Here is a 13,089-nt window from a genome sequence, read left to right on the forward strand (position 1 = left end):
TTCGACTCGACTCGACTCGATTAGACCCCTAATAATAGTCAATGCGCCCACGAATAAGAGATAGTATAAAATACTTAAAGAATAAATAAAAAAATCATAATTCGAATTTAATAGAAATGAGTATTTTAAAAATCTATCACTAAATATTTAAATATTATATTTTAAATTTACTAATAAATAAACTAAACAAGAAGCTAAGACCAGACGAGGCGGACCGGCGGATAGGTATCAATTTCGCAAGATAAGCGGATAGATATCAATTCCTCTGCACATGATCGTCCAGCGTGGGCAGTAAATGCTCGATGAGCCCCGCATTGAGTATTTGTTGTCTGGGTCCGCCGCTACTTAACCTGCGATGGAGGCTTCCTGCCCTTTCTGATAAAGTGGTCGCGCTGTTTTGCTCTCGCAATTAAGGCAGTAGTTGGGTAGATGGAAAATTGATTGATCGACGAGCACAAGAGTCAATGCTATCTCCATCTCGATTGTCTAATTTCCAAAGATGAATGGATCCAAGCAATGGCCACAATTTAACAGGGTTCGACTTGTTCACTTGTACACCAGCTCGAAAGGATATTTCTCCAATATCCATCGTAATCACGTCCAATTCAAACTTCTATCCAGAGATGAGCGAGTGAACTGTTTCAGAAAGAAACGAAAATTTGATTAGGCAGGTAGGATGGTTTTAGGTGATCCCCGAGAAAATTAAAGCTGAAGGGCATCGGCTACATATATGGAATCAAATTAATTAGCTGGCCGAAGAAATGAATGCCGTGGCTAGCTTCGATTCTATGTTTATTATACTTCGCGCATAATCCAGTGCTGAGAATCCGAGTCGCTCCGTCGGCGTCGATCGCCTGTTGTCGCCGATGGCAGCTGGCTCCCGCGATCGCAACGGCAACCGCCATGTAGTCGCCTGCGACGACTTTAGTCCTTCGTTCCGCGTCGAGGTCGATCTTTCCCTGTTTGTGTCGGGCAACCCGCCGTTCCAATTCGTCCTCGCCTTCCGTGATCTCTCCTACGCCGTCCCCCAGTCCGGCAGGGTTTCGTGCCATCGAATCGCGGCGGCGGACCCAGAGCAACCTCTTCCCGAGAAGAGAATGCTTTTGGACTCTATCACCGGCGAGGTGAGGACGGGGGAGGTCTTCGCCGTGCTCGGAGCCAGCGGCTCCGGTAAGTCCACCTTCATCGACGCCCTCGCGAACCGCATCGAGCGGACCAGCCTCGGAGGCAGCATCACGCTCAACGGGGAGGCCTCCGACGGCCAGTTGCTTAGGGTGATCTCCGCATACGTGATGCAGGACGACCTCCTGTTCCCTATGCTCACCGTGGAGGAGACGTTGTTGTTCGCCGCCGAGCTCCGGCTGCCTCGGTCGGTCACCGCGACGAAGAAGAGGGAGCGTGTGCAAGCGCTCATCGACCAGCTCGGGTTAAGGTCGGCAGCCAAGACGATCGTCGGCGACGAAGGCCACCGCGGAGTGTCGGGCGGTGAGCGCCGGCGGGTGTCGATAGGCACCGACATCATCCACGATCCCGTCATCCTCTTCCTGGACGAACCCACGTCGGGGCTCGACTCCACGAGCGCCTTCATGGTGGTCAAAGTGCTCCAGAAGATTGCGCGCAGCGGGAGCATAGTGGTCATGTCGGTGCATCAGCCGAGCTATAGGATTCTCACCCTCCTCGACCGCCTCCTCTTGCTCTGCCGCGGCCAGACGGTCTACAGCGGGCCGCCGCAAGATCTCTCCGCCTTCTTCCAGCAGTTCGGCCGTCCGATCCCTGAGGGACAAAACCCGACCGAATTCGCCCTGGATCTCGTTCGAGAGCTCCAGGGCAATGAAGCCGACGGCGCCGGCGCCCTCGTCGAGTTCAACAGGCGCTGGCAAACCCGTGTGCCGACCCCTGCCGATGAAGACCCATTAATGTCTCTGAGAGAAGCCATGAACAATAGCATCGAGCGCGGCAGGCTCTTCGGCAGCACAAGGATCACCGTCGACGACGGAGACATCTCTCCCCTGATTTCGTCGCTGCACAAGTTCGCGAACCCGCCTTGGAAGGAGGTGTTGGTCCTGTCTAAGAGAGCCTTCACCAACATGAAGCGGATGCCGGAGATCTTCGCGTTCCGCCTAGCCACCGTGATCGTCTCCGCCTTCGTCCTCGGCACTATCTTCTGGCGGCTGGGTAACACGCCTAGGGACGTGACGGAGCGGCTTGGCTTCTTCGCCATCGGCATAACCACCGTCGTCTTCACCTGCGCCGACGCCCTGCCGGTCTTCATTCAGGAGCGCTACATCTTCATGCGCGAGACCGCCTACAACACCTACCGCCGCTACTCCTACGTCCTCTGCAACGCCATCGTCAGCTTCCCGTCGCAGATCGTGCTCTCGGCCGCCTTCGCTTCCTTGACATTCTTCACGGTCGGCCTCGCGGGCGGCGCCGAAGGGCTCCTCTTCTTCTTCCTCATCGTGCTGGCCTCCTTCTGGGCCGGCAGCGGATTCGTTACTTTCCTCTCCGGCATCGTGTCGAGCGTGGTGCTCGGATACTCCATGGCGGCAGCGATTCTATCCTACTTCTTGCTCTTTAGCGGCTTCTTCATCACCAGGGATCGGATACCGGATTACTGGGTGTGGTTCCACTACCTCTCCGTGATGAAGTACGCTTACGAAGCGGCGTTGCTCAACGAATTCGGCGGCAACTCGGACAAGTGCTTCTCGAGGGGCGTGCAGATATTCGAAGGCACGTCTATCGGCAGCTTGCCGATGGAGGCGCAGCTGCGGGTGCTGGGAGCGATCGGCAACACGCTGCAGATGAACTTGAGCAGTGAGAGCTGCATCGTGAGAGGGCCGGACGTGCTGCAGCAGCAGAAGGTTAACCAACTCAACAAGTGGGAGTGTCTGGTGGTGACCTTCGCCTGGGGCTTCGTCTTTAGAATCCTTTTCTATATCAGCCTCTTGTTGGGCAGCAAGAACAAGAGAAGGTGAAATTACGTCGACGCTCTATTTCTCTCTTATATATTTCGGTCATTTTAATTTGTTTGTTGATTAAATTTCGCAACCAAAGTATAATAAATTGAGTGAACTTTGTGAACCAGGGAGAAAGGATAGGTACTTCACGATAAATTCAGCCTACAAATTAGAGTTGTCACTGATATATAGAAATACAAATGTAACTGGCTAATTAAATCCATTTAAAACTTATATTAGAATGACTAAGTAGGTCAAATCTATTTCATTTGCAATTTTGACATTAACATCTTCAGTTAACACAGTAAATATCATCTTTTTTAACTTTATTCGTTTTAATTGAGTCTACATTGATATATAATTAATAAATCATCAGAAACATTTAGAGTGAGATGTTCTTTCCATAGCCTAGTAAAAGATGAAGTTGTTTTACTCTGTTTTCGTTCTCGCTACCAACATGCAACGGAGAGTTCTGAGTCGGGCCATACCTGCTCAGTTTCAAATACTTGTACTGTTCTTCCCTAGCAAAGCCCGACTTTTTTTTGTGGGTAAAAGAAGAAAGTGCTTCAGATTCTAAGAAAATGATAGAATGAACGAGTTTTTTTTCATATATCCATCATCAAAATCATATGTTGGGGTGTAAGGATGAGCAGAGAAGACAGCAACACAATAAGGAATCAACATAAACACGATAAGTGCATAGTTCAGATTATAGCCTTCACCAGTGAGAGATGGTGAACTGATTTTAATTACCTTGGGGCCAATAACTTCTTTCGTACAATGAGAACTGTTGTAGAAAGTGTAAGTGTAGAATGCAAAAGAAGATTTCAACTTAAATATCACACCAGTGCCTAAATAAAAATACAAACTATATAAGTGATCTCATTTTTGTCGATATCATTCATAAAATATGATGGTAAAAGATGAATACGTTTGTCCCAGTGTCCTCGCCAACCCGCCCCAGTGTCAACACGGAAGAGGTAAATCACGGGCGACTACTAACCTTTGGAACAGTGACTAGCACATAAGGGAAGCATTTGCCTCGACTTTGCCGAGATTCGAACCCAAGACCTCATGATGACATATCACTCGTAAAACATGACCTCATGATGGCATGTAGAGGTAGTTCTCCGAGCGTAGCCGAGTTAATCACTATATGATAGATTTATAAAAATGGACAAGAATAGAATTTTGACGAAGTTGATAGATCTAATCTTCCAGTCAAGAGATGATCATCACTCATGCTAATCGACTGGGTTCACCCTGGTGAATTAATCAATCGAATGATTGACGTTCGCACCGACCAACTATTAATACACAGGGAAGATAAAGAGTTGGGGAAGATATTATATACCATTAATATACGAGGAAGACAAAAAGTTGGGGAAGACATTATCCACCATTAATATGGAAAGATAAAGAGTTAGAGAAGCCATTATCCACAGAGCACAAAAACTTGAAGGTCACGTGGGGCGAGTCGTCATCAGAATCAGATCTAGAGTATGCTGAACTTGTGTTGATGGCAAGTCATCAGGAGAAGAGCATAGACGAAGGGGGAACCTCCTCAGAAGAAAGCTACAGCGAGGAGGAACAAACAGACTTCAGAGCAGATCTGGTAAGTAAGGTATGTTTACTATTTTTGACCAGTTGTATTAAGGTATTAAATCTATGAGTAAATGCTTGTATAAACTTAAATTTAAAAATGATATTTTGAAAAAGGAAATTGTAGAATTGAAATCAATTTTAGTAAAAAACATGCACTTTAGAAATGTATGACAAATTAAAAGATGAAAATGAAAAATTAAAGGACCAAATTGAAAAAACAAGAAACTCTACATGTTTCAATCAAAATACACAGAAAAATTATAGAGGCTTAAATCAGTATCTTAAATATCACAAGGGTCAAATTAGAAAATTAACAAAGGAATTGTTAGGGTGAATAACTCGTCGCGTTCGTCGTCTTGTTTCGTGATGATGATATACAGTGGAATTAAACACGAAACACTCTTACAACACTAACACGAAGGATTTACTTGGTATCCACCTCAAGAAGAGGTGACTAATCCAATGATTCAGCCCTCACTCACTGGTCCACTATGAAAACACTCATTTACGGTAACTATCGAAGGCGAAGAAGCCTTATACAAACTCTCAATACAACAAGAAGAAAATACAAGCAAAATACAAACAATCTCTTACAAAATTTACAACATGAAACCCTAGATTTGCTTATTCTTGTTGTGTGGAACGCCTCTTGACCTTGGAAGTGCAGCAACACTTTGCTCTAAGAAGTTTCAAGAACTGGCATGAACCTGTGAGAAATAATCGCAAGAAGTGGAGAGGAAGAGATGCAGAGTCGCTGTGAGGAAGACGACTTTAAACTTGGCGCTTCCTTCGCAACGGTCACAACCCAATCGATTGACCAATCGATTAGGGAGGCTTGAATTGACCATGATTCAGAGCGCCTCTGTGCTCTCTAGAATAAGACCTAAATCGATCAACTGATCGATTCAAGCTTCCTCGCGATCACGCGAGAAAACCAACTCTAATCGATCGACCGATCGATTGGGCTGCTGCTTGTTGTAGCATTCTCCCAATCGATCGGTTGATCGATTGCCCCAACCTTGACTTGCATAAACTCAAGTCCAAGGTTTCCAAACCCAACATCCGGTCAACCGTGACCTATTGGGACTCCTTCTTCCTAGCATCTGGTCAACCTTGACCTGCTGGGACTTCTTCACCAAGTGTCCGGTCAATCCTTTGACCCACTTGGACTTACCGTCTTGTGCCAAGTGTCCGGTCCTCCATGACCCACTTGGACTTCCACCAGATGTCCGGTCACCCTTGACCCATCTGGATTTCCTCGTGCCAAGTATTTGGTCAATCCTTTGACCTACTTGGGCTTACCAACACCAGGTGCCCGGTCAACCTTGATCCAGTTGGATTTCCACATGCCTGACTTCACTCACCAAGTCTTTCTATCTGCCTGGCTTCACTCACCAGGACTTTCACCTAGCTTCACTCACTAGAGTTTTCACCTGGCTTCACTCATCAGGATTTTCCAACTGTCCAGCTTCTCTCACCGGGACTTTCACTTGCGTAGCTTCACTCACTAGATCTTTCACCTGACTTTACTCATTAGGATTTCCCAACTGCCTAGCTTTACCCACTAGGTCTTTCATCTGGCTTCACTCGCAAGGATTTTCCACTGTCTGACTTCACTCACCGAGACTTTCACCTGTCTAACCTCCAGTAAGACTTTCCCAGTCAAGTATCCGGTCAACCCTTTGACGTACTTGACTCTTTTTCACATATAACTAGTCAGTCCTTGACCAGAGGGGAATTGTATCAACAATCTCTCTAATCGGACGATTACATTTGCAATCTCCATGTATTATCAAACATCGAAACCCAAACATCAAGACTCAAACTTGAGTCAACTCAAGCTTAGTCAATCTAGTCAACCTGACCCAGGGAATATTGCACCAACAATCTCCCCATTTTTGACGTTTGATAATACTTTTAAGTTAGGCTAATCCCATAGCCTCAACTTTTCGTTCATGCCAATATATGAATGAGGGTTTCCTTCATTCTCTCCCTTTCCAAGAGAGCAAACTCCCCCTTTGGATAATGAAGGCATAATTTAAACCCTACATTCTCTCCCAAACTTTCCTAGAGGGACAAAGGTCTAACTTAAACCCTACATTCTCCCCCTATTGACACACATCAAAAACTCTCTCCCTGAAGAGTTACCCAACGTTGTTCACAACCTCATATGTTGTTCACAATACACCACAATGAAGGTCTCATACCCTTCATTATCTTCAATGCTCACCCTTGAGCATTAACCAACTTCACACTCACAATGAAGGTCACATATCCTTCATTATATCTAATGCTCATCCTTGAGCATACTCTTTTTCTACAATGAAGATATCCAATCTTCCATTGTTCCCCAATGCTGAGCATTTTTTCAAACGAAGGTTTTACCACCTTCTATGGTTTCGAAAAAAATATTTCCATGTTTTTAAAGAGTAGCTCCCCCTAAAAACATGCTTTAAACTTCTGTTATTGCACCAACAATGACTTGGAATCCCTAAACCTTTAGGAAATCCAAAATTAGAAGTTTTAAGGTTCAAAAATCCAATAATGAAACTAAACTTCAACTTAGTCTTCCTTAACCAATCCATCCTTGTTTTCATTATGAAAACTTCTCCTAAATGTATACAAATGTGTTTCAAGGGTTTAGGAATGGTTATCTAGACTAAAAATGATTTAAAGTGCTGAAATCAGACATTTTCAGTCGAAAACAACTTTCTCAATCGATTGAAGTTGGAACTCAACCGATTGAAACCATTCAATCGATCCACTGATCGATTCTGCGAGCTTATGTTCGTGAAAAAACTGATTGAATCCATCGATTGATCGATTCTTCGACGCTCTGTTCGCGAGAAAACTCTTCTCAATCAATTGGCTGATCGATTGAGCCTGACTAATCGATTGCCCGATCGATTGGATTTCTGAATTTCTGAAATCAAATTTCAGTCAAAATTCAGAAATGCCTTAAAAATTCTACAAAATTCTAAAAACCATGAAAATTATTGTAGACATTATTTAGAGTATATACTATCAAGGAAAAATAGTTTTATAAAAAAATACTTCCTATTTTCAAAGATTGACACAAACTTGAAAACTTCAATGTTTCTTCTAACTTTGTGTCTAACTTTTCAATGATGATTACCATCAAAAGATAACCTTCACTAAGGTTTTTCAAAATACATTTAAAATGATTTTCAAAATCAATTTCTAAGTATGTTCTTTGGGCTCAATGCACATGACTTGTACATTAGCTTTCCCAATGATTGGAGTACACATAACTATGTGTTTTGATAAAGTCAAAATTCAAATAGATGCACTAAATCAACATCTTGAGTCTTGTTCATCATCCTAACATCTCTCTCGTATCTAACGTGTACTAAAATATATACAAGTCACCTTATAGTCTTTGTGAGATGTAAATTTTGATTTTGCCCTAAACTAGAGATCATGCATATCTATCTAGGCATTTTAGGAATTATAAATATCCATCTAGGATGTCACTTGTTAGTAAATGTCATGGTCCTTAATTATAAGGAATTAAAAATAATGCATGATGATTTATGACATACATCAACATAAATGATTTTCAAAAGAAAACATACTATAGCTACATGATGTTTGTATGACATGACATGATATTTTTTTTTGTTATGTTTTTCATAATAAAGATGAATGCATCACATGATGTCATGACATATGATGGGCAAACAAAGCATGACAATTTAGCATAAATAAAATATACCTAGATATTCTATCTAAGTATCCTAAATCCTTAGCTAAACCTAAAATTGATCCTAGATTTGCCTTAATTTCCTCAAGAAAATGTCAAAACTCAACTTGACATTTCTTTTACTCTTGATTTGTTGTGTCAATTAAAATTAAGTCCAATTCCTCAAATTTCGGCACATTTTACTCTTCTAAAGAGTAAACAATAATTCATTTCATTTTCAAAGGTTAACAAAAATCTTGAAAATATCTCCAAGTGCCAACTTTATCAAGGTTGGGTTAACCACCCTTCCCATTTGAAGTTGACACTCTCTAAACACATCTTGGGTGTAGAGAATATGCGCCTCATAACGCAAAATTTATTGGTGCTCCTTGGATGCTCTAGGTACTCACTAGAGATAACTTCCCTAGATACCTTTCTAATGACTTTCCTAGGCTTCTTAGAAGTCTTGGTCACTTTCTCTAGGTCAAATCTAGGGATAACTTCCCTTGTGACCTTCTTGGTGGCTTTCTTTGACTTCTTAGAAGTCTTAGTCACATTTGTTGTTGCAAAGATCCTCCTAGGGATAACTTTCCTTGTATCCTTGACTTGACTACTAGACCTAGAATTTGTTCCATAGGTATATGGAACCCTATGATATGAAGTTACATCCTTCTTAGCCTTAGGTTTGTATCCCAAACCTCTATAGCCATTGGAAAACTTTTAGTTTCCTAAACCTAAGTTATGCTCTTTTTGCCCTTTAAGGATATTTTCCATCCGTTTTAGGCTCTCTTCAATTTTGTCAAGTCTTGACCTAAAGACTTGATTTTCTTTCCATAAATCCCTAGATTTTGGTTTATGATTAAATCTTTGGGCATTTCTATTTCTAGGCTTATAACTAAGGTCCTTGGTATTCTTGCTTAGTTTATCAATCTTCCTAACCTTAGGTGAGGTAGTCTTGGCATGAAGAGCTACATATTTTTCTTTAATACTATCATGCCTTCTATTTTTAAGATAAATATCATTAAAATGATATAAATTATTTCTAGCATGCTTTATATCATGGGTCAAAGGAATAGATTCAATAAATGATACCTTGGATTTTACCTTGGAAGCTCCCCCTTGACTTGTGCTTCCTCCTTTAACTCCGATAATGCCCTCTTTGATTGCACAAGAAGCACACTATATGCTCTTTGCTCTTCTTTATCATGGGGGTGTTATTTTTAATTGAACTAATTATACCTTCACGTGTAGGGATGACACTGGATCCTCTATTGGATGTCTCTTGATTTATGGAGGATGCCCCTGTTGCGACCAAATATATAGCTAGAGGAGGGGTGAATAGCTCGGCGCGATCTCATGCTCGTCGTTGCTTGTTTCTTCAAAGATATGCAGTGGAAATACAAGAAACAACACATACAACGCTAACACAAAGGATTTACTTGATATCCACCTCAAGAAGAGGTGACTAATCTAAGGATCCACACACTCACGCACCCTCCACTATGAAAATTCTCCTTTACGATAACTACCGAAGGCGGAGAAGCCTTACAGCTCTCAGTACAAGAAGAAGGAAAGGGTAAACAAAATACAAGCAAAAGCTTACAAGTTTGCACACGAAACCCTAACCCTAACTTCTTCCTCGCCTCTTGACTTGGATGTGCACCAGCACAAGCCTCCAAGAACCTTCAAGAACTGGCGATCTGAACCTGAGAGAGATGCTATGGAGATGCGGTGAAGATCAGAAATGGAAGCCGTGAGTTCTACCGAGAGAAATGCTCGCCAACAGCTATATCTTGCGCCAACGGTCAAATCCCGATCGATTGGATTGCTCCCAATCGATCCGGGAGGCTTTGGATCGATCGGTCGATCGATCCAGAGTGCCTCTGTGCTCTTGGGAATTGCCTGGATCGATCAGCTGATCCATCCAGGGCTTATCGCGCGAAATCACACCTCCCAATCGATCGCCCGATTGATCTGTGGCTCCCAATCGATCGGCTGATCGATTGGGAGGCTTTCTATTCGCGCGACACTTCTCCCCAATCGATCGATTGGGAGAAGGCTTATCGCGGGGACTCTCCCAATCGATCGGCCGATCGATTGGGCATGAGCCAATCGATCGACTGATCGATCCAGCTCTTGTTTTGCCCAAAAACAAGTCCAAAGTCTCCTAAATCAACATTCGGTCAACCATGACCTATTGGTACATCATGTCTAGCATTTGGTCACTCTTGACCTGCTAGAACTCCCTCACCAAGTGTCCAGTCAATCCCTTTGACCCACTTGGACTTTTCTCCTCATGCCAAGTATCCGGTCATCCTTGACCCACTTGGACTTAACTCCACCAGGTGTCCGATCGACCTTGATCCACCTGGATTTCCCGTGCCAAGTATCCGGTCAATCCCTTTGACCTACTTGGGCTTCCCAACACCAGATGTCTGATCAAACTTGATCCATCTGGATTTCCTGTGCCTGACTTCATTCACCAGGACTTTCCTTCTGCCTAGCTTCACTCACTAGGTCTTTCTCATTTGCCTGGCTTCACTCACCAGGACTTTCCATACTGCCTAGCTTCACTCACTAGGTCTTTTCAGTTGCCCGGCTTCACTCACCGGAACTTTCACCTAGCTTCACTCACTAGGATTTTCCAGTCTGCCTAACATCCCAGTTAGGATTTTCACCTGACTTCACTCACCAGGATTTTCCAGTCAACCTTGACCTACTTGACTTTCCTTCACAATCTAACCACATGAACAATTGCACATGCAATCTCCATGTCTTATCTCCATGTATTGTCAAACATCGAAACCCAAACATCAAGACTCGAGCTTGAGCCAATTCAAGTTCAGCCAACCTTGACCTAGGGAATATTACACCAACATCCCCATCTTCTTCTTCTTTTTCTTCTTCACTTGATCCGGAGGTAGAAGCTTCTCCTTATTCTTGGTCCGGAGTCACCGAATGTCGCTTGCCCTCAATCCTAGAGGTGGAGACTTCTTCATCTTCATCTTGTACATGGAACAAAGAGTATGCTCCCTCTTTGCCCTTTCCATTGCATTCCGTTGAGGATGAAGCCTCTTCTTCTTTCTCTGATGTTGAGCATCTCTCAACTTCAGGCTCCTCTCCTTCTTGATCCAATGAGTTATTCTCTTTGGATTTTTCTTGAATTGGTATAGTAGAGGGAACCTCATGGATCTTTGCCAATTTGCTCCAAAGCTCCTTGGCATATTTAAATTCTCCTACTTGTTTCAAAATGTTGCTAGGCAATAGATTGACTAATAGCTTGGTAACTTTATCATTGGCCTCACATCTTTGGATTTGCTCTTGGCTCCACTTGCTCCTCTTAAGAATTTTGCCTTTGCTACTTGTTGGAGCTTCAAAGCCTTCCATTAGAGCAAACCATTGCTCTATCTCCATCATGAAGAAATTTTTGATTTCCAAGAATCAAAGCTCGTCATTGTGAATGGTAGAGGCACCCTTGTGTCGTATCCAAGTCCATCTTGGAACCCCATTTGAAGTTGAGCTCTTTTGAAGTCTTCGACTTGTTGGCTTTTGTGCTTCAACTTCTTCTCCCTCTAGCTCGTTGTCCCTTCCGGCGATGATTCCGGTGAAGGGCGACCTCGCTCTGATACCACTTGTTAGAGTCGATTTGTAGCTAGGGGTGAATAGCTCGTCGCGTTCGTTGTCTTGCTTCGTGATGATGATATGCAGCGTAAAGAAACACGAAATACTCTTACAACGCTAACACGAAAGATTTACTTGGTATCCACCTCAAGAAAAGGTGACTAATCCAAGGATTCGACCCTCACTCACTCATCCACTATGAAAACACTCCTTTATGGTAACTACCGAAGGCGAAGAAGCCTTATACAAACTCTCAATACAACAAGAAGAAAATACAAGAAAAATACAAATAATCTATTACAGGATTTATAACTTGAAACCTTGGATTTGCTTGTTGTTGTTGTGTGGAACGTCTCTTGATCTTGGAAGTGCAGCAACACTTTGCTCCAAGAAGCTTTAAGAATTAGCGTGAACCTATGAGAAATGATAGCAAGAAGTGGAGAGGAAGAGATGCGGAGTCGCTGCGAAGAAGATGACTTTAAACTTGACACTTCCTTCGCAATGGTCACAACCCAATCGATTGACCAATCGATTGGGGAGGCTTGAATCGATCGACTGATCGATTTAGAGCGCCTCTGTGCTCTCTGGAATAAGACTTAAATTGATCAACTGATCGATTCAAGCTTCCTCGTGATCGCGTGAGAAAACCAGCTCCAATCGATCGGTTGATTGATTGGGCAGCTCTTTGTGCTCGCGACATTTGCTCCCAATTGATCGACTGATCAATTGGGCCGCTGTTTGTCACGGCATTCTCCCAATCAATAGGCTGATCGATTGGGCTTAGGTCAATCGATCAATTGATCGATTGCCCCAACCTTGACTTGCCTAAACCAAAGTCCAAGGTTCCCAAACCCGACATCCGGTCAACCGTGACCTGTTGGGACTTCTTCCTTGCATCTGGTCAACCTTGACTTGCTTGGACTTCTTCACCAAGTGTTCGGTCTATCCTTTGACCCACTTGGACTTTTCTCCTCGTGCCAAGTGTCCGATCAAAACCTTGACCCACTTGGACTTACCGTCTTGTGCCAAGTGTCCAGTCCTCCATGACCCACTCGGACTTCCACTAGATGTCCGGTCACCCTTGACCCATCTGGATTTTCTCGTGCCAAGTATCCAGTCAATCCTTTGACCTACTTAGGTTTCCGAACACCAAGTGTCCGGTCAACCTTGATCAATCTAGATTTTCACATGTCTGGCTTCACT

At 43.5% G+C, this 13,089-nt stretch overlaps 1 protein-coding gene across 1 annotated transcript; it reads left to right on the plus strand.

Moving 5' to 3' along the window:
- Positions 1-520: 520 nt before the first annotated feature.
- On the plus strand, positions 521-3,137 carry LOC122027757 (ABC transporter G family member 6-like). The gene has a single exon (XM_042586763.1). It carries the CDS (start codon positions 867-869, stop codon positions 2,973-2,975), a length of 2,109 nt encoding a protein of 702 aa, XP_042442697.1. The 5' UTR covers positions 521-866; the 3' UTR covers positions 2,976-3,137.
- Positions 3,138-13,089: the final 9,952 nt, after the last annotated feature.

Source organism: Zingiber officinale, chromosome 10A (assembly GCF_018446385.1).
Source record: "Zingiber officinale cultivar Zhangliang chromosome 10A, Zo_v1.1, whole genome shotgun sequence".
In the NCBI taxonomy this organism is placed as follows: domain Eukaryota; kingdom Viridiplantae; phylum Streptophyta; class Magnoliopsida; order Zingiberales; family Zingiberaceae; genus Zingiber; species Zingiber officinale.

What these genes read in the sequence shown, in the direction of transcription:
- LOC122027757 (XM_042586763.1), top strand. Translation starts at nt 867, where the DNA reads ATGGCAGCTGGCTCCCGCGATCGCAACGGCAACCGCCATGTAGTCGCC.